General features: G+C 41.5%; 1 protein-coding gene across 1 annotated transcript in view; it reads left to right on the plus strand.

Moving 5' to 3' along the window:
- The first annotated feature begins 300 nt into the window (after positions 1 to 300).
- The window catches only part of adam10a (ADAM metallopeptidase domain 10a), a 106,093-nt gene continuing 81,277 nt past the window's right edge, over positions 301 to 25,116 (plus strand). Inside the window, exons 1-2 of the mRNA XM_052040526.1 lie at positions 301 to 544; positions 23,377 to 23,527. Of these exons, the coding sequence (XP_051896486.1) occupies positions 460 to 544; positions 23,377 to 23,527 (236 nt within the window). The 5' untranslated portion in view covers positions 301 to 459. The remainder of the gene's footprint in view (positions 545 to 23,376; positions 23,528 to 25,116) is intronic.

Here is a 25,116-nt window from a genome sequence, read left to right on the forward strand (position 1 = left end):
CAACGCCTCCACATTAAAACAGAGATGAATCGGTTCCTTGATATTAGAGGAATAAAGGGATAGTGCTGGAAAATGTAAGCGACAGAAGATCGGTTATGAATGGCGGAACAGTCTGGAGGGGCTGAATGGCCTACTTCTGCTCGCACCTTCGGTTCTCATTGAACGATAAGGATTATACAATTGTCCCCGGTTCGGTGTTGCTGAATCTGGAGTGTGTGCAGGGGCGGGGGGGATGTTCTCGGCCGGGGTGAGTCGGCGAGCAGGGCGCGGCTCCTTTAAGGGCGGGCCGGCTCTCTATCTGGCAGCGGGGGCGGAGGCGATGGGGAGCGGTGCTCTCGGGGAGGCAGGGACTAGCGGCTGCCGCTCGCTCGCTCGCTCGGCACCGAGGGCGCGGGGCTGCTGCACGTCGTCGCCGATCGACTCTCGCCGGGCGGCTGCGGGCCACGCCAGGCTCCGGGGATGCGGGCTCCAGCCATGCGGCGGCTTGGAGCCGCGCTGCCGCCGCTGCTGCTACTGCTGTTGTGCTTGGCGTCGAGTTTGCTGGGTAAGCGGCCGGCGACGCTCTTCCTCGCCCGGGGACGGTTACCAAAGGTCGAGGCCTGGGCCTGGGAGCCCCCGAGCTGTGTCCGGCCCCGGGGAGCCGGGGCTCGGCCCTCTTGTCCACGTTGGAGGCCGTGCGGCCGCCTCCAGCGCCCCCGGAGCGGGGTTGGTGCAGCACCGGCGCCTCTCTCCCTCCCACCGGGGGAAGGGGTTGGAGTCGCCCCGGCCCCCGGTCCCCGGGCCCGGCCGGTCGGGGGCACCTCCAGCCCCAGCACCTTCACGGACCCAGCGACGCGGGTTGGATTTAATGTTGAATTCCGGTGGAGCACCGTCAATTATTGTGTGGCTTTAATTTTTAATTAGTGCGTTAAGGTGAAGGCTTGTGCTGGTAAACAAAGATCCACCGCAGTTTGTTTAGGGTCCAGACAGGTGCATGTTCTGGGGGGGAAATATCGTTGGGGTCTGTTGGAAGGCATTTGTGTACGATTCAAAAATTATTATATGTGGATGACTGCTGAGGTTTTCATCGCGATTATAATTTTGTAAGCACATGTCTGATTGTAACGTTACTTAACTGGGGGGGAATTGATCCCTTTCTACACTGCTTACAAAGGAACGTGAGAAGTGGCACTAAATTTCTGTGACCCAATCCTCTGTCCTAAACTCAAATCTGGTGGCTTGTGTTCCACGGGAGTTCGTTCATGCACGGTAGTGTTTTCCCCTGGTCATCGTAGGGTTAGGTCATCTCAGCCGGTGGTGGATGTCCCCGCCCTGCGATGAGATTCAGTTCGAAGCAGTGACTGTTCCAGGAAACGGAGTGAATCTTTCTTGTGTACGTGTGTATCTACATCGTGGACAAGACACGTTTGTATTTTCCTCTTTAAATTTAACTGCGATGAGTTTTTTGAGGTTAATGTCATTGGCCTGGTTGTTTTTGGTTTTGCTCATCTATAATGTGTTGTCCTCTTATACTTTAGAGAAGGTATCAATGTATTTTAAAGTAATTTTAGGTATTCTTGGCTGTCACACAATGATGTTGTTGAGGATGCAGGAGCACATGTTAATGGCGACTATTCCATTGCACTTGTCATGCATGGCAGTATTTTTGTTTTGTGTTACAGTCCCTGTTTTTAAATCCGTTAGGCAAGTAGAAGAGTTTCCATTTGAAATGGATCCATCATAATAAATGTACAGGAGCAGCAAAATGCTTTAAACCCACAATGAAGATGTGCCTTTCTTTTTGGGCTGTGTCCAAAGGTTTTGCCAGGCAAACGTAGGAAGTTTTCAATCGTGATATTTTGCTTTGTGCCAAGAAGCAAAGTTTCACAACTATCAATTTTTAATTTTGCATGAACTATTCTGGGTGGTGCAGTTTTAAAATCCTATCGCAGTATGTGTGTGTGTGTTTAGTTATGTTTTCTTCTGTGTGCAAGAGATAAATGGATTTGAGGTTTTTCTGAACTCCACCTAATATTTACAGATGGCCTGTAAATTAGTCTTGCAGCACAGATAAGAATGATGGTATACAGAATTCTTGCTCTGAGATTGTGCTTGGACCCAGTGGGTTTTGTGTTGTTTCCTGTTATTTCCCACTCATTTCTTAGCTTTCCGCTCATTGTAGGGAAATGAAGCTTCCTGAGGGCTCTGTTTTTGGTCCAAAGATATCAGAAGCCTTCCCTAAACACTGCTTCTCTTTTAAAAGCAAATAACTTGATATTTGACTTCAATTCTGCACTTGCGCATATCTCTACATTGCTGAAACCAAGCATGGGTGACTGGTTTGTGGTCCACCTATGCTCTGTCCACAACAGCCATCTCAAGTTTCTGGTTGCATATCATTCTTTCTAAACTCTTGCCCACTCCCACAGTGCCCTCTCTGTCCTCAGCATTCTCCATTGCCACAGAGAGGCCAAGCACTAATTGGAAGAACAACATCTTGTATATCACTTGGGTAGCTTACAACCCAATGGTATGAACATCTGAAATATCAGTTTTTGGCAACCTATACTCCTGGTGTTCTCTTCCCACACTCCCTCAGTTGTTCCCCTAGTTTTCCTCTCCTTTTCCATCCTCTCCTCTCCCTTTCTGCTTCAACCTTTCACCGACCAGCTTCTATTCTCTCTCCCTCCACCCCCCCGGTATGCTATATACTGGCCATCTTTCTTCTACGCCATCAGTCCTGCTACAGGTTTGATCTGCAATGTCAACTTGCACCTTTTGCTTCCACAGATACTCCTTGGCCCATTGAGTTCTTCTAGCGTTCTGATTTTTTTGTTCTAGGTTCCAGCATCTGAAGACTCTTTCGCCTGCGTTGAATTCAGATGCGTTTATGGAAACAATGGTTAACCCCAGTTTGTATTGTATCTTGATAATTGCTGTCTGCAGTTTTCAGGCTTTTGTTTTTGAAAAGTCTTGTTTTTGGGCAAGAGGAAAATAATTTCCTTTCTTGCCTTGCGCCAGTGGCTGTTCCCCTCACTTGAGAGAGGGTGGGCAGGAGTGAGTACCGAACTCGCAGCCAAGCTCACTCCTGCTGTGAAATTTCAAAGGGCACTTTGCTCTGGTGAATTTTCATGAATTTATTTCACAAACTGTAGTTGAATTCTCAATGTAATTAGCAATTACATCATAAATAGGCCTCCACCCATTGAGTTTGTAATCAACAGTGTGCTTTGTCTATTTATTGCAAGATAGTTAAATGTCTAGTAATCCGTAGAAATGGTCCTTCACGCAAGTTATTTAACATTGCTGTACATCCAAAGTATTTTATTTTGCTCAAATTAAAAATAATAATCAAATCAAATTTAAATTTTGTTCCCTGCTTTGACCCTGGAGAAATGGGGTCTGGAGCTGTCTGTTCACCTGCAGTGGGGAATATTGCAGCCCAGGCTGATGCCTGGCACTTTTTGTTTATTTTTACCTACCCTCCTGAAAAACGTCTTTCAATTTGCTGCTGCTTCACCTTTTGCTCCAGACAGCTTTTGCCTCCCTCCCCCTCCACATTCACCCCCTCCTCCAATCCCCCAGATCTGCTGCCATGCGTCTGAGATCATTTGGTGCTTCATTTACTTTACAGGATAAGCTCTAATATTCAGTATACTGTCAACAGAAATCCTATTAAGTAAGCACGTGCTGGAGTAATTGAACACACTGAACTCGTCCAGGAAGTGACTTTGCTTGGAGTGCTGACATTTGTTGTCTGTCAGTGCCACCAATGTCGTACTCATTTTGAAACTAGCTGTCGCCAGTGTTATCCTTTATCCATTTGATTTATTTCTTAATGGTGATGTGGGCATGGTTCTTTCATAGATATAATTTTGGAGTAAGTTGTAGATATAATTTTGGAGTAACGTGCAGTACTCCATTGATTTACTATTTGGTAAAGCTGCCAAGTAAAGGTAGAATGAGTTTGTGCAGTATGAATGGAGTTCATCTCAGCACATCAGGGACTAATCGTGGGGAATGCATGTTTTTGACTTGGAGATGCATCTGAAGGCTTAAATTTGCTACCAGATCTTTGGATGAAACCTGATTTTTTTTTTTCTTTTTTTACTGTTTTCTGTTATTCTTTTGCTTTAATTTTGATTTCAAATTTGGCACAAGCCATATCCTGAACAGGAGAGCTGCAAGGTGGCTTGTTTCCAGCATACTTACCAACGGCTGCAAATAGACTTTAAGACAAACGCAGATAAGCCTGCCTAGCAGATTATTATTTCCCTCAAAGGTGGGAAATGCCCATTGTATCCACTTGACCTCGAGTAGACTACAGCCAAGCTAATCAGTGTGGAACTGTGACCAAGAGTCATTTTTCCGAAGTCCTTATTCATGTGCTGTCATTCTTGTTGGAGATGAACAGCATTTATTGTCAAGTTAAAGAGGTGGAGCTCAACATATCAGGATTTAGCTGCCAGTAAATTTGAGTTTTAAAGCACAATACAGTAGTAAGAAGCAATTATCAAGACTTGGTGCTTTTATAATATTGATCTTTTCTATGTTTTCCATTTCAAATGTAATCTGTTGACAAATAGAGAATGTTCTATTCTATGTTTGTTTCTAATTAGAAAACACTGCTGCTTGGTATATTTGTCCCTTGCATCTAAGTGATCTGATGGAACTGCTTCAGTAAAAATGGGAAAACCATTTTTTAGAACAGACTATTTGTTTCTTTATTATTTTGGACAATTAAATTCAATGTGCTTCCATAGTTTGCATTTCCTTTTTGCCTCCATTTCTTTACTGTGACAGAATTAGGCTGAAATGCGAACTTGGCTTCAAGATGATTGCTTTTTTAATTGAGTGACAGTTAGCAGATCTTCCTTCATGTAACTAGTAGCTGTTCTATTCCAGTTATTTGAAGTCTCTGAACTCACACATAAACAAAGACATGGCTCTGGTGGTAAATTGTCTGGCCTCCGATTGAACTATTTGTTATGCAAGGAGGGTGTACAAGGTAAATATAAACTCTTTGGAAGTTGAATGGTTGCACTTCACACTTTGCAAGCAGCAAAGGAAATTTTGATGTCTGGGAAGAAAGGTGTTTGATTTTTATATGGTAATAGTAGTTGATTTTCATTAATTTTGTCTGAGTCATAGCATGTCTCGCCAAATTAGTGATTCAGTTAAGATTATGCAATGATGGATTTTACACTGAAATGTATAAGTATTCAGGTAAGTTAAATTTCTTTAATTGGTCCAAAATAGTCAGGAAAACAGGATGTTATTCCTATCCTTTCAGAAATAATAGGAGTGCCTGGTTGGCACTTCAACCTGTACAGGACAAATATTTTGGATCATGGGATTTGTAACTACCTGTAGAAATTGCATTTTATAATTATATGCTGAAGTAGAATAGAATTACTAGACCAGAAATCTTGAACGATCACCTGGTGAGTCAGATGCCAAACCTCAGGATTTCAGAATCGTAAGAGAGCTGATTATTGGAGTTCTATGGTCATTTGTGATTGTGCTTTGAAACATTTTCCAGAACTCTTTTTCTCTACATTATTTAAGTTGTGGCCAGAGTGCCACACAGTTAGAATAAAATTCAATCGGACAAGGTAGGTGCTTCAGGTATTGGGAGAATTGTCTTCATAGGTAGCCCCTTAAAATGGAAGATGATCTTTGTTCAACCTGGTTATGTGTGTTCTGAGGTGACAGACGAGGCCAGTGTGGGAACAGCAGACTCCCACTGATAGGGTGAGATCAAGTGATGGATTGGTAGTTTGTGATGTGGGTATTAGCTGACTGGGGAGGGCAGAAATTACTGCTGCACAGTGTACCCTAAATTTTGTGCTATGTTTCTTCAGTCAAACAAAAGCAGTTCTGATGCATTGAAGGTTTGGTTGAACCTAATCAATGTCTGTCTTCACTGAGGGGTGCCTTCCAAGATACCATCCCAGCTCTTTTATTATAAGAAGACAATGTTATGCAATGAGGGAAGATTGGAGGGTCTTTGTATGGATGTTGAATGTAAGACCCATCTCGTGTTTTAGTGAATGCTGTCGTGGCTTGGAACTCTGCCTCTGTGCATGTGTAAATTCAAGCACTGACTGTGTACTGTAGCTCAATTACATGGTGCTGGGGTGGGGTTGCCACAAGTTGAACAGTTTCCCAATCGTTCTGAAGTTTTGCTCCTGTCCTGCAGATAGTCTGTTGGAGCTAAGGTGCAACATTGTGGCGAGGAGGATTGAGAAGAGTTGGTAATAATGTAGCCTTGTTTGACACCGGTCTTCACAGATTTCCTCTGTTGTACACACTTTTGGTGGGATTGTGGTATAACTACTGTCACAAAATGGTGAAAGATTTCTGTGGCAGCTGAACACAAAGTAGGAGCAGGTGTCGGCCATTCAAGCCTGTCTTGCCATTGAACGTGATTGTGGCTGATCTATGCTAGCCTCGACTGCTGGTTCCATTAACCCTAAATTCCTTGATCTTCCTGATACTTGTGTAGCTCCACCCCAGTTTCCAATGAGTGCTCCCTTATTTCGTAGCTCAGTACCTGTGTTGCTCTTCCGCTAGTGAAAGCATCTTGTCCACCCAGTTAAGGCCCCCTTAAGAATAAAGTCACCCCTCATTCTTCTTAACTCCAAGGGATGTGGACCCAACCTGTTGAGCCTCTCTTGATGTGACAACCCTCTCATCCCAGGAATTAGCCCAGTGAATCTCCATTGGATTGCTTCAATGCTACTACATCCATTTTGGTAAGGGGACCAAAACTGTGCACAGTATTCTGGGTGAGGCCTCACCAACACTGTTCAACTGTAACAAAACCTCCTGATTCTTAAGCTCCAAACCCCTAGCGATAAGAGCCAATGTGCGATTTACATTAGTCAGAGAGATATCGTGTGGAAGCAGGCTCTTTGGCTGATCGAGACCACACCGACCATCTTGCATTAATTCCATTTCTTTTATTCTCCCCACATTCTTTTCAACTCCCAGTTTCTCCTTGCATGTCTCTGTGGGAGGAAAGCGAGGCACATGGAGGAAACCCACATGGTAACAGGGAAAATGCACAAACACCAGACAGGCAGCACCCCAGTCCAAGATTGAACCTGGGTGTCTACTGCTCTGAGACAGCAGCTTTACCAGCTGCACCACCATGCTGCTTTTAAAATTCTTCACGGCTTGCCAAGCACTGACTGTTTAATGCAGCTAAACAGCTGCTTTTAAATTTGTTGGCAAATAATTTCCAAATAAATATTCAAAATTTCCAGTCCTAAGGTGTTTATAAACATTCTGCTTTCCACCCTTTGTCTCAACCTGCTTGGTTCTATTTCTAGACTACTTCTTTGTTCTCTTTACTCTGGTATTTAACTTTGTAACCTTCTTAACTACTCGTCAAACCTGTTTTGCAAACTTTGTGATTCATGTACTAGAACACCCAGGTCTCTCTGAATTTAATTCATTTGTAGTCTCTCTCCAATGAGATAATCAGTCTTTTGATTCCTCTTACTGAAGTGTGTGAGCTCACCCTACCCCACGTTAAATTCCATTTGTCAGTCTTTTGCCCACTTGCCTGCTGTATCGCTATCCTGTTGCAGAATCACGATATCCTCATCACAACGTGCCTTTCCACCTATTTCTGTATCATCGGCAAACTTGGAAACCTTGAATTTTGTTCCTGCCTCCTGATCATTAATGTAATTAGTAAAATGAGGGCCATGAACCAATCCCTAGGGTACTCCATTAGTTGCATTTCTCCAGCCTGAAAAGGACCCATTTATTCCAACTGTTTTCTGCGCAATAACCAGTTTTCAGTCCCTGATAACACACTTCATCCAATACCTTGCTTCTGGCCTCTTGTGTGGCACCTTGTCAAATGCCTTTTGGAAATCTAAATGCACTACGTCTGCAGATTCCCCTCTAACGACTCTCCCTGTCACATCCTCAGGATGTGAGAAAATTTGTCAAATGTGATTTATCTTTCATAAAACTGATTATATTTGGCTTTCTAAATGAATAGTTATTTCCTCTTTGATTATTGACGATTATCTTGCCAACAATAGACATTTAACTGGCCTTCAGATCCCCACCCTTTTTGAACAGGGAGTCACGTTGGCTGTTTTCCCTTCTGGTATGGTCCTGGAATTTGAGTTTTGAAAAATTTCAACCAGTGGGTCCACTCTCTGCAGTCACTTCTTTTACAGCCCTTTGGTTGGGGCCATTGAGTCCCAGTGATCTGTCCACTTGTAGCTCAGAGTTTCTCTCATACTTCATCCCTTGATTGGAATCTTTGTTTACAAATTCCTCCCTGTTATTTAAAATTGGCCCATCTGTTATAGGCACATTTGCAGTGTTCTCCATGGTGAAGACTGATGCAAAAAAAAATCCATTTAACATACCTGCCATTTCTTTGTTTGCTGTTACTTATTCACCAGCGTCACTTTCTAGGAATTCCATGCCCATCATAGCTGCCTCTTTCCAATTTTCATATCTGTAGAACTTTTTACTGTATGTTATGATATTACACATTTTTTCTGTTAAAATGAATTGTCTCGGGGGCTTTTTAGACTTTTGCTGCTGGATCCTACAAACTGCCCTGTCCTCTGTCTTGGCACCAGCGCTTGCCCCTTTGTATGCCTTTCTTTTAACTTTAACTTTTTCTTTGACTTCGCTAACCACAGATTGCACCTCTTTCATGGAATACCCCTTTCTAATTGGAATAAATTCCTGCTGAGTGTTACGGACCAGCTGTTTGAATATCTGCCACAGTTTATCTACTAACCATCTCTTCACTTATTTTCTCAGTCCACCTTGGCCAACTGTACCTCCATACCATTATAATTGCCCTTATTTAAGTTGAAGATGGTGGTTTTGGTCCTGTGGTGTTTGCCCTCAAACTGCACCTGGAGTTTTATCATATTATGGTCATTACCTTCCAGGGGAATCTTCATTCACAAGATCTCTTATTAATTCTTCATGAGTAATGACAAAATCTAAAATGGCCTGCTCCTGGGTAGGTTCTATAACGTACTGTTCTAAGAATCAATCCCTGGTGCAGTCCACAAATTATTCTCCTGCAATACCCTTGCCAGTTTGATATAACCAATCAATGTGTAGGTTAAAAATCTCTTCAAACACTTGTGGTTCCCTTCAAACATGTCCTAGATATTTCCCCACTTATGGTTCCTCCGTCTGCAACCCCCCCCCCCCAAACATTGAGAAGTTATATTTTGGGAGCCTATAGACTGCTCCCACTTGTGTCTTTCTGCTACTGTTTTTGATTTCAACCCAAACTGATTCTACATCACTGTGCACTTTCTCCTCTATCCTGCTCTGATATCTTCCGTTATTAACAACACAACTCTCCCTCCTTTACTTCTTGGCCTGTTCTTTTGGAACCTCGTGTAACCTGGAATTGGTTTATTGTTGTCACATGTAGTAAAGTACAGTGGAAAAACTTGTCTTGCATACCGTTCATGCAGATCAATTCATTACGCAGTCCATTGAGGTAGTACAAGGTAAAATGATAACAATGCAGAATAAAGTGTCACAGCTACAGAGGAGGTGCAGTGCAGGTAGACAATAAGGTGTAAGGTCATAACAAGGTGGACTGAGAGGTCAAGAGTCCATCTTATTGTACTAGGGAACTGTTCAATAGTCTTATAACAGTGAGATAGAATCTGTCCTTGAACCTGACATACTTTAAGGCTTTTGTATCTTCTGCCTGATGAGAGGGGTAGAAGAGAGAATGTCTGGGGTGAGTGGGGTCTTTGATTTGTTAAGGCAGTGAGAAGTGTAGACAGTCCATGGATGGGAGGCTTGTTTCTGTGATGTGCTGAGCTCCGTCCACAACTCTGCAATTTATGGCATCCAGATAACATGCTTTGTATGGTGCATCGATTTTTTTTTTAAAATAAAAAAACAAAATTGGTGGAGGTCGATGGGGACATGCCAAGTATTTTTAGCCTCCAGAGAAAGTAGAGGCACTGGTGAGCTTTTTTGGCCATGGCGTCTCCGTGGTTGGACCAAATGTTCACTCATGGGAACTTGAAGCTCTTGACCTCAGTACTGTTGATGAAGACAAGGATGTGCACCCCCCCCCCTCCCCCCCCCCCCCCCCCCCCCGAAGTCAATGACCAGCTCTTTTGTTTTGCTGACACTGAGGGAAAAGTTGTTGTCATGACACCATGTTACTAGCTGATAATCTCCTTCCTGTACTCGGACTCATTGTTATTTGAGATCTGGCCCACTATGGTGGTAGCATCTGCAAGCTTGTAGGTGGCGTTAGAGCAGAATCTGGCTATGTGAGTCGTGTGTATAGGGAGTAGAGTAGGAGGCTGAGGATGCAGCTGTGTGGGGCACCAGTGTTGAGAATAATCATGGTGGAGGTGTTGCTGCCTCTCATCACTGATTGTGATCTGTTGGTGAGGAAGTCAAGGAACCAGTTGTAAAGGGAGGTGTTGAGTCCCAGGTCTCCATGTTTGGTGACAAGTTTGCTTGGAATTATAGTATTGAAGGTGGAGCTGTAGTCAATAAACAACAGGCTAACGGAAGTGTCTTTACTGTCCAGATGCTCTAGGGATGAGTGTAGGACCAGAGAGATGGTGTCTGCAGTAGACCTATTGCAGCAGTAGGCAAATATTGAGCATCCAGTATTGGTCACTCTACAACCACATCTCCGAAATGGCTTTAGATCATGCATGTACTATATGTTGCTCTCCGTGTTGTCAAATAATCCATGGTATTGCTAATTCTTCATGCATTCAAATACAGACTGCTAAGTTTGCTTTTACAGTTTTTGCTAACTCTGGATATGCTCTGTGCTGCATACTTTTGTTTGCCTACTCTGCCCCAACCTGTCTCACTGGCTTATCAATCTTCCCCTCATCCTGTGCCACCATGCTCTCATTTCATTTGATTTATTAAATGTCCTGTTCTTGGAGCCCTCCCATCGTTGCAGTTTCAAGCCCTGTCTGCAACCCTATTTCAATTTAAGGAGCATGTTCCATGTCTTTCCCCACTGATGGAGATAAAGACTCTAGTGAGTTCAAAAAAGGCCATGTTTAGTGGTTGGTGCTAATCCCTTTAATTTTTTGAGTTGTTGAGTGTTGAAAACCGGGTATCTTGATCGATGGAATTCACAATTCAATTTGGGGGGGCAGCTCTTTGGGTAGAGGTGTTAAGGAGGACAGTAGTGTTGATTGTTCCCTGTTGTAGAGAGATGACTCTGTCCTCACCACAGTTGATGTAACACAGCATCTGAGGTCTGTTACTATGCTCTCCTCTTCTCTGATGTGGAAAGTGAGATGGTGCATGTCTGACTGAAGCTCTTCATTGAGTGTTAGAACTTAATTGGAGATTATTTCTGTTCCTGAGACCTTTTTTGAAACTTGGTGTATGGCCTATTCATCTTGTACAGGAGTGGCAGCAAGGCTGGATGCAAGAGGTTACAGTGTGATGGAGTTGAGGGCATGGTTGAAGTGTTCCTTCCAGTGGCTCTTGACTGCCTCTCCCCTTGATGAGTTTGCTTCCTTTCTTGGCTCTGTCAGGTGGGGCACCAGGTGCTTGACAGTGCTGTAGAACCTGCACATTCTGGTTGCCGTGCAGTTGGTTGAGTCTCCTGCACTCCATCTATTCCTTGGGTCATGGGTTTTCTACTGGATGTCCACCTTCTGATGTCTGTGGAACTCTTCACTTCCCTTGTGGGGGGGGGGGGGGGGAATGGTGATTATATTGAATCGAGGAACACCTTGCCCCTTGTGGTTAATTCACTTGTCAATCTCCTGGTCATTTCCATGAAACTATTCCTCATTCTTGGCAGAGAAGCCAAGATGCTTTTCTCAGGTGCCAACAATGATGAATTTCAGGGCCAGAAGCTCTGAATCGACGGTGGTTCCTGTAGCCTGTGAGTTGACAAGTTGTATGTGAGGGGATGGCTGAGAGGAGTAATCTTTCAAATGGGATCCTTCAGTATTGATCTGCTTGTGGCAGTACTTCTGCTGCTGCTTGTGTTTTGGGGGCCAGATTAGGGGGGGAAAGGATAGTGCAGATTGGCTAGTAGTCAGTCTAGCAGTCATTGGTGCCTTGATATCTATTATGCTCTCTTGCTGAGATGATTTATATGGCCTAACAGTGCCATTGCTTGTCCCGTGGAGTCCCTCTGATTAAAACGGCTTATTCAATTGTACCAAGACTGGTCTAAGCATTTTATCGGCAGAAGAACTGTCAGCCTAGTCTCCCAAGCTTCTTCCTTGCAGACTGTGCTTTGTTGGAGGATGGCATCTTTTCCTTGTTATAAAATCATTTCTGTGGATTGCTTCTTCCTTTAGGATGTGGACTATGATTGTGGAAGAGAAACAAGGTGATATCAGTACAGTGCCAAAATGCTTGCATGCCACCTGGAAAAGCTATAACTTTTATTGAGCTCCTTGAAATGGTTTATCTCACCACTTGATGTCTTTGGGGAGGAGAGCAGTAGAAAGCATGATGCTTTTGCTTTTCATTGCTGGATCATCATGAGTCTGTTGGTAATCTGAAACAAGAGGCTGTGGGTTCAAGACTGATAGACTTGAACATTCAATCAAGACTAGCATATCAACACTTTACTGAGTGAGTGAAATCCCTGTCTTAAGTTGCTGTCTTTTGGCTGAAATGTTTGTGAGCTGTGGGCTTCTTATTCAAATGATGTTCTTCTTCAAATGGTATCATTCAAATATTTACAAGTTCTCATATTCCAATCACCAGTCAAACCAACAACAACCAAACAGGTTATTTGATTATTCATTTGACTTTTGGTACTTGGCTGTGCACATTTGGCTCGTCATTCATTTAAATGATAAACGTGACAAGACCTGACATAAGAGCCAAGCATTTTCTGCTTGCATTAGTTCCAAACAAAATTGACATATACAATTTCCTATTCAATGCAGCATTGATTGAAAACAGTTCTGGTAATTTCATGCAAACATGAAGTGCAAGTAGTTCTTGGAAGTGACACTTTGACGCAGTAGAAACCAACACTTGCGCTGATTCATGTTCTGATGGTTTAAGATCTCAATCTGTGCATACCTTTTGTTCTGTTTTGTCACTGCTACTGTGCAGGAACTTGTCTTCAAAAGATTATTGTGACAGGTGTTGGTCAGCTTGCATTGATCTTAACTTTATAATGGGTTACAAAAGTTTGTGAATAATAAAGATTGAATTAATTTTGACAAATAGTTTAAATCCATGTGTTAGGATTTGGTTTTTCAGTCTGTTTCATATCTGTGCTGATTATATTGTTCAATGAGTTAGTGCACAAGGCTTGATATTTGCATTTCAATTTTAAAATTTGCACAACATTTGTTATTTTTCATTCCGGCAACCTGTGCAAGGAGCTGGCTCAACTTCTTTGTTCAATTGACTAACATCAAATCATTCTCCTTGCCATAAGCAATGACAAAACCCACAGCCTTGCAGTATTCTCTCAAAAACAAGTTTCTCATTGCAAAGATTTCTTTTTTGCTCTTTCATGTGAATTTATCTACCACTTTATTGTAAATAGCAGACTGAACAGATGGAGTTGGCTTTCTTCTTTCCCAGCTTTCTTTTCCTACTTCCTATTCCTTTTTAAACTAGCTATGGGGATTGGAGATTGGGGCTTTAAAGAAGCTCCTACCTTGTGTGAAACTTCCCAACTGATTCCTAATATGATATATGGATTGTACAGTCCCAAAAAATATTTCAGATATTACTGACTAGCTGGTTGTAGTATATTTTCCCTTGTCAACTACTCTTAATAGGAAACATCTTGTATGTATTCAACATGGCTAAATGGACTTCTTGTGTATATATACTTAACATATCACAATTCACTAAGGAAGCAAAACACGAAACAATCAAATGCCTTTCCCTACCTGGTTTTCCAATTTTTACCATTCTAAAGATTAAAATGTATCTGGCATTTGTACTGCAATTGAGTGCAAAGAGCTTTTGGAATCTTAACAGTGCTATTTACTCATCAATTACAAATATAAATGGCTGTCTGTACCTAATGTACAATGTTGCTATGACCTCTGCTGTACTTTGAAGTTATTGGATAATGATAAGATTTCTCATTCTGAATGCAAGTACACAATCATTGATTTTGATGTTTTAATTAGTGACTCCTTTCTCTTCCATTTTAAGCTGCAGGTGTTTTTGTCAGTGATACCCAAATTGAACTTTTGAAAATGGGCCTTCATTTAAGCAACCAAGGGAGCAGTAGTAGAAGTCTATACTCTCTCCCCTCTTTTACATAGGGGCTGAACAGCAGGTTGAAGGCTGGAGTTGTATTTATTATATTTAAGCTTACTAAGACAAGTAAAATAAAACTCGGACAATCTGGCATGCTCAGGACTTTGGTGCTGGACTAACAGAATTTCTGGACTATTTGATATTAATACGCAAACATGCTGTTAATTCACCTATTTTTAGATGTTCCACAGTAGTATAATAAATTTTCCTTTGAACTAGTTGAATTTAAAGTGAGTGTGGAACAGGGTTCCAGTGAGCCGGATGCCAAACAATCCCATTTCTCAGAAATTTTGATTAGTTTTTGTCTACTTTCTGCCTCCTGCACTTGTCTGACATGAGTATGGGCACCTTTTCTACCTCGTTCAAACCTGAAGTTTCCTATAAAATCTGAACTCGAGTAAAAGATGGCCTAGCTCTAAATGGAGCTTACAATAAAGCTTTTGATTTTGCATTGTCTGTACCTTTGGGAGCACATTCTAATTTGCCTTTCTTTAGGGTTCATAGCTTAGATTTTTTTTCTTCTTTGCTTCAGTTTGTCTTATTCTGTGTCATGTTTTCCTTCCCCTCTTCCCTCTTTCTTTCTCCTCCCCCACCCCCATCTCAAATCTTCCTCTCCCTACACCTCACATCTGTCTTGTAGCTTGAGCTTTATGTACTATTTGTACATCATGCTGGTAATGTTGGCTTTCTGTTGAGTTTGTTTAGTTACAGTCAGTGTGGAAATGAAGCATAGCCCTGTTCTGTGGCCAGTTAACAGATTCAATGTTGTATGGTTGTCATCTCACCTAGCCTCCTGAGCTAGATGTTGTCCATTTTAATTGTTGGAACAGCTTGAAGTCCACTTCACAACTCTGTATCTCTTAGACATTTAAATATTAGAAAATAAAATATGTTGCTGCTGTAAAAGTTTGTAATTGCCTGGGTGCTTGGTCATGTTTCTGAAACAATGAAGATAATACTTCAGTTCTTAAAATCTTGACTTGGCTCTTTTTTATATGCAAATTTGATTTCAGAAGCTGAAAGTAGCCCTTGGCAATATACAAAATAAGATTTGCATTTTTTACTTAAATAACTATGCCATGATCCTTCCTGAAAACTCTCAACCATATTTTTAAATGGCTCTTTTTGGACATTTTGTTTTCTAATGTTACAGAATCTTTCACAGATTTGCACTTGCTCTAATTTACCCAAAGTGGGAAAATTAACTGTTGCACTGATGGTATGTTTTGCAGTTCATTAAAACAAGCTTGCTTTTGATGGGATCTCCAGCCCCATTTGCTTTGTATAGGGAAGCAGAGGTGTTTCAAAACAATTTGCAACTTGTGCTTTTATTCTGAATAAGGTTTATTATCAGTCTTGTATGATGTGAAATTTGTTGTTTTGTGGCAGCTGTACAGTGCAAAGACATTATTATAAATTACAAAATAATTAAATAATGCACAAAAAAAGGAATAATAGGGTAGTGTTGTTGGACTGTTCAAAAATCTGACAGCAGAGGGGCAGAAGCTGCTTGTGAATCATTGAGTGTGGGTCTTCAGACTCCTGTACCTCCCTAATGGTAGTAATGAATAGGGCATGTCCCGGATGATGAGGGTCCTTAGTGATGGATGCTACCGCCTTAAGGCACTGCCTCTTGAGGATGTCCTTGATGGTGGTGAGTGTTGTCCCCATGGTGGAGCTGGCTGAGTCCGCAACCCTCTGCAGCCTTCTGCGATCCTGTGCATTGGAGCATCTGTACCAGGTGGTGATGCAACCAGTCAGAATGCTCTCCACCGTACATCAGTAGAAATTTACAAGTCTTTTGTGACATACCAAATCTCCTCAAACTTCTGACGAAGTAGAGCTGCTAGCATGCCTTCATGATTGCATCAATGTGTTGGGCCCAGGATAGATCCTCTGAGATGTTGAGGCCCAGGTTGCTCATCCTTTCCACCAGTGACCCCTCAACGAGGACCAGTGCGTGTTCTCCTGACTTCCCCTTCCTGAAGTCCACAATCAATTCCTTGGTCTTGCTAATGTGGAGTGTGATGAGTTTGTTGCTGAGAGACCAATCAAGCAGCCGATCTATCTCACTCCTGTATGCCTTGTCACCATCTGACATGCTACCAACTACACTGGTGTCATCTGTGAATTTATAGATGACGTTTGAGCTGTGCTTAACCACAGTCATGAGTATAGAGAGAGTAGAGCAGTGGCTTAAGCACACATCCTTGAGATGCGCCTGTGTTTGATTGTCAGCAAGGAGGAGATGTTATTACTGATGTGCACTGACTCTGGTCTACCGATGAGGAAGTCGAGGATCCAGTTGCAGAGAGGTCCAGAGGTCCAGCTTTAGCAGCTTGTTGATTAATACAGAGGGGATGGTGGTGTTAAACGCTGAGCTGTAATCGATAAACAGCAGCCTGACGTATGTTTTGCTGTTGTCTAGGTGCTCCAAATCAGAGTGGAGAGCCAGTGAGATTGCATCTGCTGTAGACCTATTGCAGCGGGTCCAGGTCCTTGCTCAGGCAGGAGTTAATTTTAGCCATAACTAACCTCTCGAAGCACTTCATCACAGTAGATGTGAGTGTTACTGGATGATTAGTTATTGAGGCAGCTCACCCTGCTCTTGCGCACTAGTGTGATTTGCTGCCCTTTTGAAGCAGGTGGGAAGCTCAGACCACAGTAGTGAGAAGTTGAAGATGTTCTTAAACACTCCAGCCAGTTGATCAGCACGGGCTTTCAGTACCTGGCCAGGTACACTGTTCGGGCCTGATGCCTTACGAGGGTTCACCCTCTTGAGGGATGTCCTGACATTGGTCTCTGAGACTCAGATCAGAGGGTTGCCGGATGCTGTGAGAATTCACACAGGCGTAGTGTTGTTCTCCCTTTCAAAGTGTGCATGAAAGGTGTTGAGCTCATCGGGGAGTGAAGCATCACTGACACTTATGCTGTTAGGTTTCGCCTTGTAGGAAGTAATGGCATGCAAACCTGGCCATTGTATTCCATTTTCATTTGGTGTACCCTCTTTTTTTTTCTCTTTTCCTGCCCCCCCCCCCCCCCAATAATGCTATGTCTTGAAATGACATTGAATATATTTAAACAAAGTTTCCTATTATTACTTCATTCTTGGGCAGTTAATTAATTGGGCTTTAGTATTCATCCCTGTTTACAAGTGTCTCTGAATCTGTGGCCAATCTTGGCAACTGAAATTATTTTTACAGGCAGAGCATTTGGGTCAATGTATCACTGTCAAAGATAAGGCACCAATTCATATTTTTCTGTTCTTTTAAAATCTCCTGGGCTTAAAATTTAAGTTATTATTTCACTCTGCTGGTATTTGTTTATCTGTCAACATAGTCTTCATCTGGAATCTAGACTCCTTTTCAGAAGTAGAAACTATTCAATCTTCTACCATTCCAACTACAAGAAAAGCCTGTAAGGTATTATTTCAAATATAGTATAGAACACAAAGAAAAAGCTGGGACTTGCAATTATATAGTGTGTTTTTTCTTTTCCCTTTTTGTTTGGAAAGCATTCCAAAGCACCTCTTAACGTGTGCATAATGTACAATTGTAAGTTATGAAAAGCTGCAGCAAACTGGCATGTGGCAAGCTCCCACATGGGGCAGTATGTACAGTGAGGACCAGAGGCAGTATCCCAGGGCCAACTGTTGCCCCTACAATAAAATCTGCACTTGGGCACCACAGTTCTCTCTTGGATGTTAAAACAAAGGTGGAAGAGGTTGACTTGTAGATTTGGATATGTGTGTGTGTCAGTTGTGAATAAGTAGTCTTATCACGCAGCATGTTAACTTTAGCTTATCGATTTGTGCTTAACCATGTGTGAGAGGAGGGCTGCAAGATTTTACTTGAATTGTATATCAGGAACCGTGATGGTCCCTCACTGTCTGATGTGAGGAAAGAGGATAAGAAGGTGATTAATTTGTCCTTTTCAGCTTGGCCGTAGTTCTAAGAAAGAACATTGTATGTCATCACTCCTGGCTTGAGTAAAGGTTAGATATGGGAGTTGTTTTCCATAAAAGCTTTGCTATCTGTTTAACACTTGCACTTTTACGATTGCTGCAAGTTGACCTTTTAAGTTGTTAAACAATGAAAACTATAATTACGAACAAGCCATTTTTTGCACATGAATACACAAATGCTAGATTTCAATAAAGGAAAAACAAGTGGCTATTGAGTCATGAAATATCTGCCACATTGGTATGATGATACCAGTGTGGTAAAGCTGACTTGTGGTTAAGAGGCTGGTGTGACCTTTGCACAGAATAAATACATAACAGTTTGTGAAAATTTGGTTCTTTTTCAACTTGCACAGAAAATGGCCAACATCTGCATTCACCAGTACAGGTGACTGAGAATCCATTGTGTGCCTGTAACTTGGGACCTGTCACTCTTGGTACTGAGCCAGGAGCTATTTGAAGTCTGTAACATATGTGGAGTATTAACGCCCATTACTTTCAATCCTGATTCAGAACTTCCCCACCCTAGATTTCATTGAAGTATTCAAGGTTTTATTTGCCTGCCATTTCCTGGCATTTGACCAGACTCCAAGTTTCCTGCACTGGTGGACTTGGTTACAGGGAGAGATTGGGCTAGGTTTGTTTTTCCTGAAGCAAACAAGGCTGAGGGGTGATCTGATCGAGGTATGTAGGATTGAGGTGTAGATGGTCAAAATCTTTCTCCTGTGGTAGAGGTATCATGAAACAAGAGGGCATGAGTTTGATTAAAGGTGAGAGAAAGCAGTTTTAAATGGGATCTGAGTGTTTAGTTTTTTTCTTCAGAGTGGTTGATATCTGGAATGTGCTGCCAGAGGAGGTGGTGGAACCGGATACAACCACTTGTGTTCAAGAGAGATTTTCAGATGAACGGGCAAGGCATTGAAGTATGTGGATCTAATGTAGGCAAGTGGGATTAGGGTAGAAGGGCAAAAAGGTCAGCATGGATGTGGTGGGTTGAAAGGCCTGTTTCTGTGCTGTACAACTGACAAGTGCATCCAAATAGCTGTTCAGTGCCTCGGTAGTGAAAGACCCTCAGAGTTTGGCAGCCCTTCCAGTAATTTCATATTGAAGCATCTCTGATTCTTCTCCTGAATCCAAGTGCAATGACTTGCTTCTCCCATTTTGCTCCTGAACTCCTGAGCTGTTTACATCACTTTACTCTGAACGTACCACTAGCTATTTCAGCATTTAACGATTGACTTCTCTGAATAATTCCACACCCCACAATTGTTTCCAAGGTTCTGAACTCGAAAGCACTGTCTGCCAAGATGATATTCCACACCCGGTGCATGTAAGCAGCAACAATGTTGCCTAACATCCTTTTAAATCCCACTTGAAAATTGAGCATGTCTGATATTAAATCATTTAACCTGAAGTTGACTGCTTTGTATTTGTAACAACTTCACAATGTAATGAATATATTTGTTACATAATATGTCAATGTATCCACCAATTTACCAAGCAAAACAGGAAAAGATGCGTATTGCATGCACTTCCTCCTCTTATCGTACAGCAACAACTAGTTTTCGTCATTGTTTATGCACTTGTATTTGGGTGTTTTCTTGATAAGTGATACACTGCTGGCTAATATTTCAATTTCCCACTACATTTGCCAAAAGTCCTGTTCAGTAACTCAATGTTTCCAAGTGCTATTACTATTAAAATAGAGATGAATTTTGTGCCCCATTTTGTGTGCTGGAGCCAAAATGTATCTTGTCCCACAATTGGCAGTGTAATTAAAAGCAGAAGACCAACCAGGAGCTCTTTTTTAAAAAAAAATTAATCATTTTTTTGTAGTTTATTCTCTATTTCAGTCCAGGTCAGTCATTCATAATGACTAAATATGTTACTGCATGTGCAAAAGTGCTGTTGTAATGCTATAAGTATTTTTGTTAGCTCTTTGGAGTAGTTAATGCTTTCCCATAGCATTTCTTGCACCATTTTGTGGCAAGTGAATTATCACCAAAATGCTTGTTCTTGGAGACAAACTTGGCATGATAAACTGAACAGGTTATTCTTGTAATGCCAAAGATGTTATCAGCTATAAGATGAGAAATAAAACTGTAATGTTTTTGTGGTTTCTGCTTCAGGAAGCAGATTTCGGCAACTATGAGTAGCATTTCTTGAGGCTTTTTTAAAAAAAAAGACAATGTTTTGAAAGAACTTCAATTCGATGAAACTTTCTGACATAGCTTTACCATATCACATTCACTTGTGCTGAGTTCATAGTCTTTCTAGTTTTTATAATTGGTTCTATACTTCCAAAATTCCTTTTGATCTGTCACCAAATGAACTTGTTCATCTTTTTGATAAGACTCATTAACTCTTACTGGTAGAGTACCTTCAACTTTTCATTGTTAAAGATAAAGGAAGCAGAGCAAATAAAATGGGTTACTTTATCTTTGTGATTATTCAATGAGTTATCACAGCCTCGTAACAATCATTATATGCTGTTTGGAAAAGGAATAGACCAAGATTTTGTTTTCATATTGACTTCTTTGCTTTATCCACTTTGAGTCCTATTTCATTTTGCAATTTTTCTCTTCGTTCCTATTTCCTCAACTGCATATAATACTTTTTTTCATCCGTTCCATTCATAAGAGTACACCCTGTGCATTCCATGCACACGCACACACTTCTGATTTGTTTTCAGCCTCTTACACTGAAGCCCAGTGTAAGCATCTGATCTCCCTACCTGGCGTGTTAGAGTCCTCTGGACTAGACCTAAATTTAACAATTTCAAAAAAAAATTGTTTCCCAGAACTGACCAGTTCTGATTTTTAAAAAGTCAAAAACCTATAATGCCAACTCAGTTTCTCTCTCTACAGATGCTGCCTGATTCATTAAATGTTTCCAGCTTTCCCTATTTTATTAGGGATGAGTTTTGTATGGAATAAAAAGATGTTGGCTGGAATTCTGTTTGAAAGCCATGTGGTTCTGCTGACTTTAAGCACAAATGAATGTAAACTCAGGATTGCCAAACAGTCTGAAGTGTAGCTTTCCACTACAGTTAGCTTCTGGCTTTTAGACATCAGTGTTACACTTGCAGTCTTTTGCTGGAGTCCAGAAAGGCAGTGCTCCCCAGATTGTGCACCTTTTGGTCTAAGAAATGGTGTTTTGAGATAACCAGCATAAGGTGAACCTGGCACAAACATGGAGCCCTATGAAATGAACTGGAGCAAAGAGCTATGTACAGAAATGTTAGTTGTACTTTATTTTAATTGTGTTAGTTTTAAATGAACCCTTTTCATTGTATTTTAAATAGTCTTGAACCTTATGCATGTTTGAATGACCATGATGTTCACCAACATTTTAGTTTTGGTGACTGACTGTTGGGACAGGACCTTTGGCTGGCAAAGCAGTGCTGGCAGTGCAACCAGCTGCTGAAGTTGAGGGCCCCTGGATTTGTTGCCATGAGCCCTTGTCAGGGGACAGCTGGTTTCCAGCAGAAACCTATGTTTGGGGCCAAGATGAAAGAAGTGGATGATCTGCATTTAGTGCAACATCTACTCCAGTAGTGAGAAAGCTGAAATATCTTTTGAGCATCTGATCTGTTTGTGTAACTTAAATGCATAAAAGTGCATAAAATGCATGTGGATGCATTGAATGCATAAAAGAAACTTATTCAAAAAAGGTAGTAGGGATAGTCCAGGGAATTACAGACCAGTGAGCCTTACGTCTGTGGTGGGTAAGCTGTTAGAAAGGATTCTAAGAGATAGGATCTATGAACATTTAGAGAATCATGGACTGATTAGGGACAGCCAGCATGGCTTTGTTAAGGGAAGATCTTGCCTCACAAGCCTGATAGGGTTCTTTGAGGAGGTGACCAGGAAGATTGATGAGGTTAGTGCAGTGGATGTGGTCTATGTGGATTTTAGTAAGGCGTTTGATAAGGTTCCGCATGGTAGGTTTCTTCAGAAGGTCAGAAGCCAGGGGATCCAGAGAGGCTTGGCAGTGTGGATTCGGATTGTGGTGGAGGGGGTGCATTCGGATTGGAGGGCTGTGACTAGTGGTGTCCCCACAGGGATCAGTTCTGGGACCTCTACTTTTTGTGATATTTATTAATGACTTAGATGAGGGGGTGGGTTAGCAAGTTTGCAGATGACACAAAGATCGTTGGTGTTGTGGATAGTGTGGAGGGCTGTTGAAGCTTAGCGGGATATTGATAGGATGCAGAGCTGGGCTGACAAGTGGCAGATGGAGTTCAATCTGGAGAAGTGTGAGGTGGTACACTTTGGAAGGACAAACCAAGGCGGAGTACAAGGCAAATGGCAGGATTCTGGGCAGTGTAGAGGAGCAGAGGGATCTGGGGGTTCATATCGACAGATCACTGAAAGTCGCCTCACAGGTAGATAGGGTAGTTATGAAAGCTAACGTCCCATAAGCTTTCTTAAATTGTGGGATTGAGTTTGAGCCGCAAAGTAATGATGCAGCTTTACAAAACTCTGGTTAGACCAATCTTGGAGTACTGTGTCCAGTTCTGGTCACCTCATTATAGGAAGGATGTGGAGGCTTTGGAGAGGGCGCAGAGGAGATTTACCAGGATGCTGCCTGGATTAGAGAGTATGGATTATGAGGAGACTAAAGAAGCTAGGGCTTTACTCATTGGAGAGGAGGATGACGAGGGGAGACACGATAGAGGTATACAAAATATTAAGAGGGATAGAGTGGACAGCCAGCGCCTCTTTCCCAGGGCACCAATGCTCCAAACAAGAGGACATGGCTTTAAGGTATTGGGTGGGAAGTTCAAGGGAGATGTCAGAGGGAGGTTTTTCACCCAGAGAGTGGTTGGTGCATGGAATGCGCTGCCTAGGGTGGTGGAGGCGGCTGATACGTTGGTCAAATTCAAGAGATTGTTAGATAAGCATATGGAGGAATTTAAGATAGATGGATATGTGGGAGGAAGGGGTTAGATAGTCTTAGGTGTGGTTTGAAGGTCGGCACAACATGGTGGGCCGAAGGGCCTGTATTCTATAACAATACATTTGGGTCAGATCACTGATTTATAGTACATTTCAGTTTAATCCAATTAACTACATTGCCCCATGTCTTAAGAAATGTTTTTAAACTTGTTTAATCATAATGTACGATTGTACACCTAATACTGTTCGTTTGCTCCACAGGACAGTTGGGCAATCCTTTGAATGAGTACATTAGACATTATGAAGGTTTATCATATGATACCGATGTGCTGCATCAGAAACATCAACGTGCCAAGAGGTCAATTTTGCATCAAGACCAGTTTGTCCATTTGGATTTCCATGCACATGGCCGGTATGTACCATGCATGAGACATTTTAAATCCGCTTCCATAAAACATTTTTTTGGAATTAAGCGCAAATATATTGCTTTTTATTTTTTTTTAAAAAAGCAATGAATGACTAGATGAGAAAAATCAATCAAATTAATTTTCTCAAGTGTATTGCATGTACCTGTAGGTGGGAGAGGGCAGATGAGATTTCTGGACCTTCCTCTTTTTTTTAATATCTATTTTAACCCATGTGAAGCATGGTTGTACCAAAAGAAGGGTTTTTATTCTTCACTGCCAAGAAGACCTGAATGAATGAGTCAGTACTGTGTCTTTGGACTGATATCCATCATTAGTTGGAAGCAAGCAGTACTGAAAGTAATCTTTTGGGGTGACAGTCCCGGGGGTGGGGGAGGGAGAGTTGGGAATTAAAATACATTTCGTACTGAATATTGGCCTCTACTCTGAAATGTCAAATCGAGCTGATAATTTTAGAACTTGAGCTGCTACGTGATTTTACTCAGAAGTTAGTTTATTCCAGTTTGTTTAAAATTAGACATGACCTTTAGAATATATTTTAACTCATTGGTGAAATCTAAACTTCTCCAAAGTGTTGCAAAAATGTCAGGAGTCCACAAATTATTAGAAATCTGTTTCTCTTGAGAATCTGGAATATACTTTTTATCCATGTTTGAAATAAAGTTTTGAATCCAGAAGTTTTGACTAAGTAATCAAAATCACTGTTTTGAAGCTACTTTCAGCCACTCATTAGTCATACCAATAAAGTTTTTCCAATGTACTAATTCTTAAATGGTTTTATAGTAAGCCTTCAGTTGATACTGTATCCATTCAATCTGTTTGAACCCACTAATACTAAATTAACATTGATTTCTACTTGAATCAATTGCTCAGAAAATGAATGAGGAAATTAAAAGTCAAATGCTTGAAATGTATAGCTATTGAATTGGCATTTATGACTGAATGTTTGGAAAAGGACCTTGATCAGAACTTAAATACTTGATGTCATCTGTGGAAAATCTGTTAAATGTTTATGATGGCTCATTTTTTTAATGCATTTTAAGGGAATATGACAATTGCTCATGATTAAAAATAAACCAAAATGAAATGCTGGGACACTTGGCACTTCAGGCAGCAGTGGCATGTTCTTGTATTGCATTGGTAACAGAAGCACTGACAAAATCATGCGAATTGTTGGCTGCATGAATTCAAGTAAAGGGATATTTTGTGTCATCCAAATCATAACAAAAATATTAAAATGTTTAATTATCTGAAATGGCACAAACTCAAATTTAATTTTAATATATATAACATGGAAACATTAGTCACTGTTTTTATAGATTAACTATAAAACTAGGTGAAATTGAATTAATTAACATCAAGTACTGTTGCTGTCTTTTAATGGGTTAAATCCACGCAACACAGTAGCCTTTTCGGAATGCAAATTCAACTTGGTTGCTGGGACTATGGCCATTGCTTGCGGAGCCATTAATGCACTCTGCTGATACTACTTCAGTGTTGGAATGGTCTGGTTTTCATTTCATCCAACAGATGGTAACTGCCTGAGAACCTTTGCCCTTGAGAGTTGTTATAAATT

Source organism: Pristis pectinata, chromosome 28 (genome assembly GCF_009764475.1).
Source record: "Pristis pectinata isolate sPriPec2 chromosome 28, sPriPec2.1.pri, whole genome shotgun sequence".
In the NCBI taxonomy this organism is placed as follows: domain Eukaryota; kingdom Metazoa; phylum Chordata; class Chondrichthyes; order Rhinopristiformes; family Pristidae; genus Pristis; species Pristis pectinata.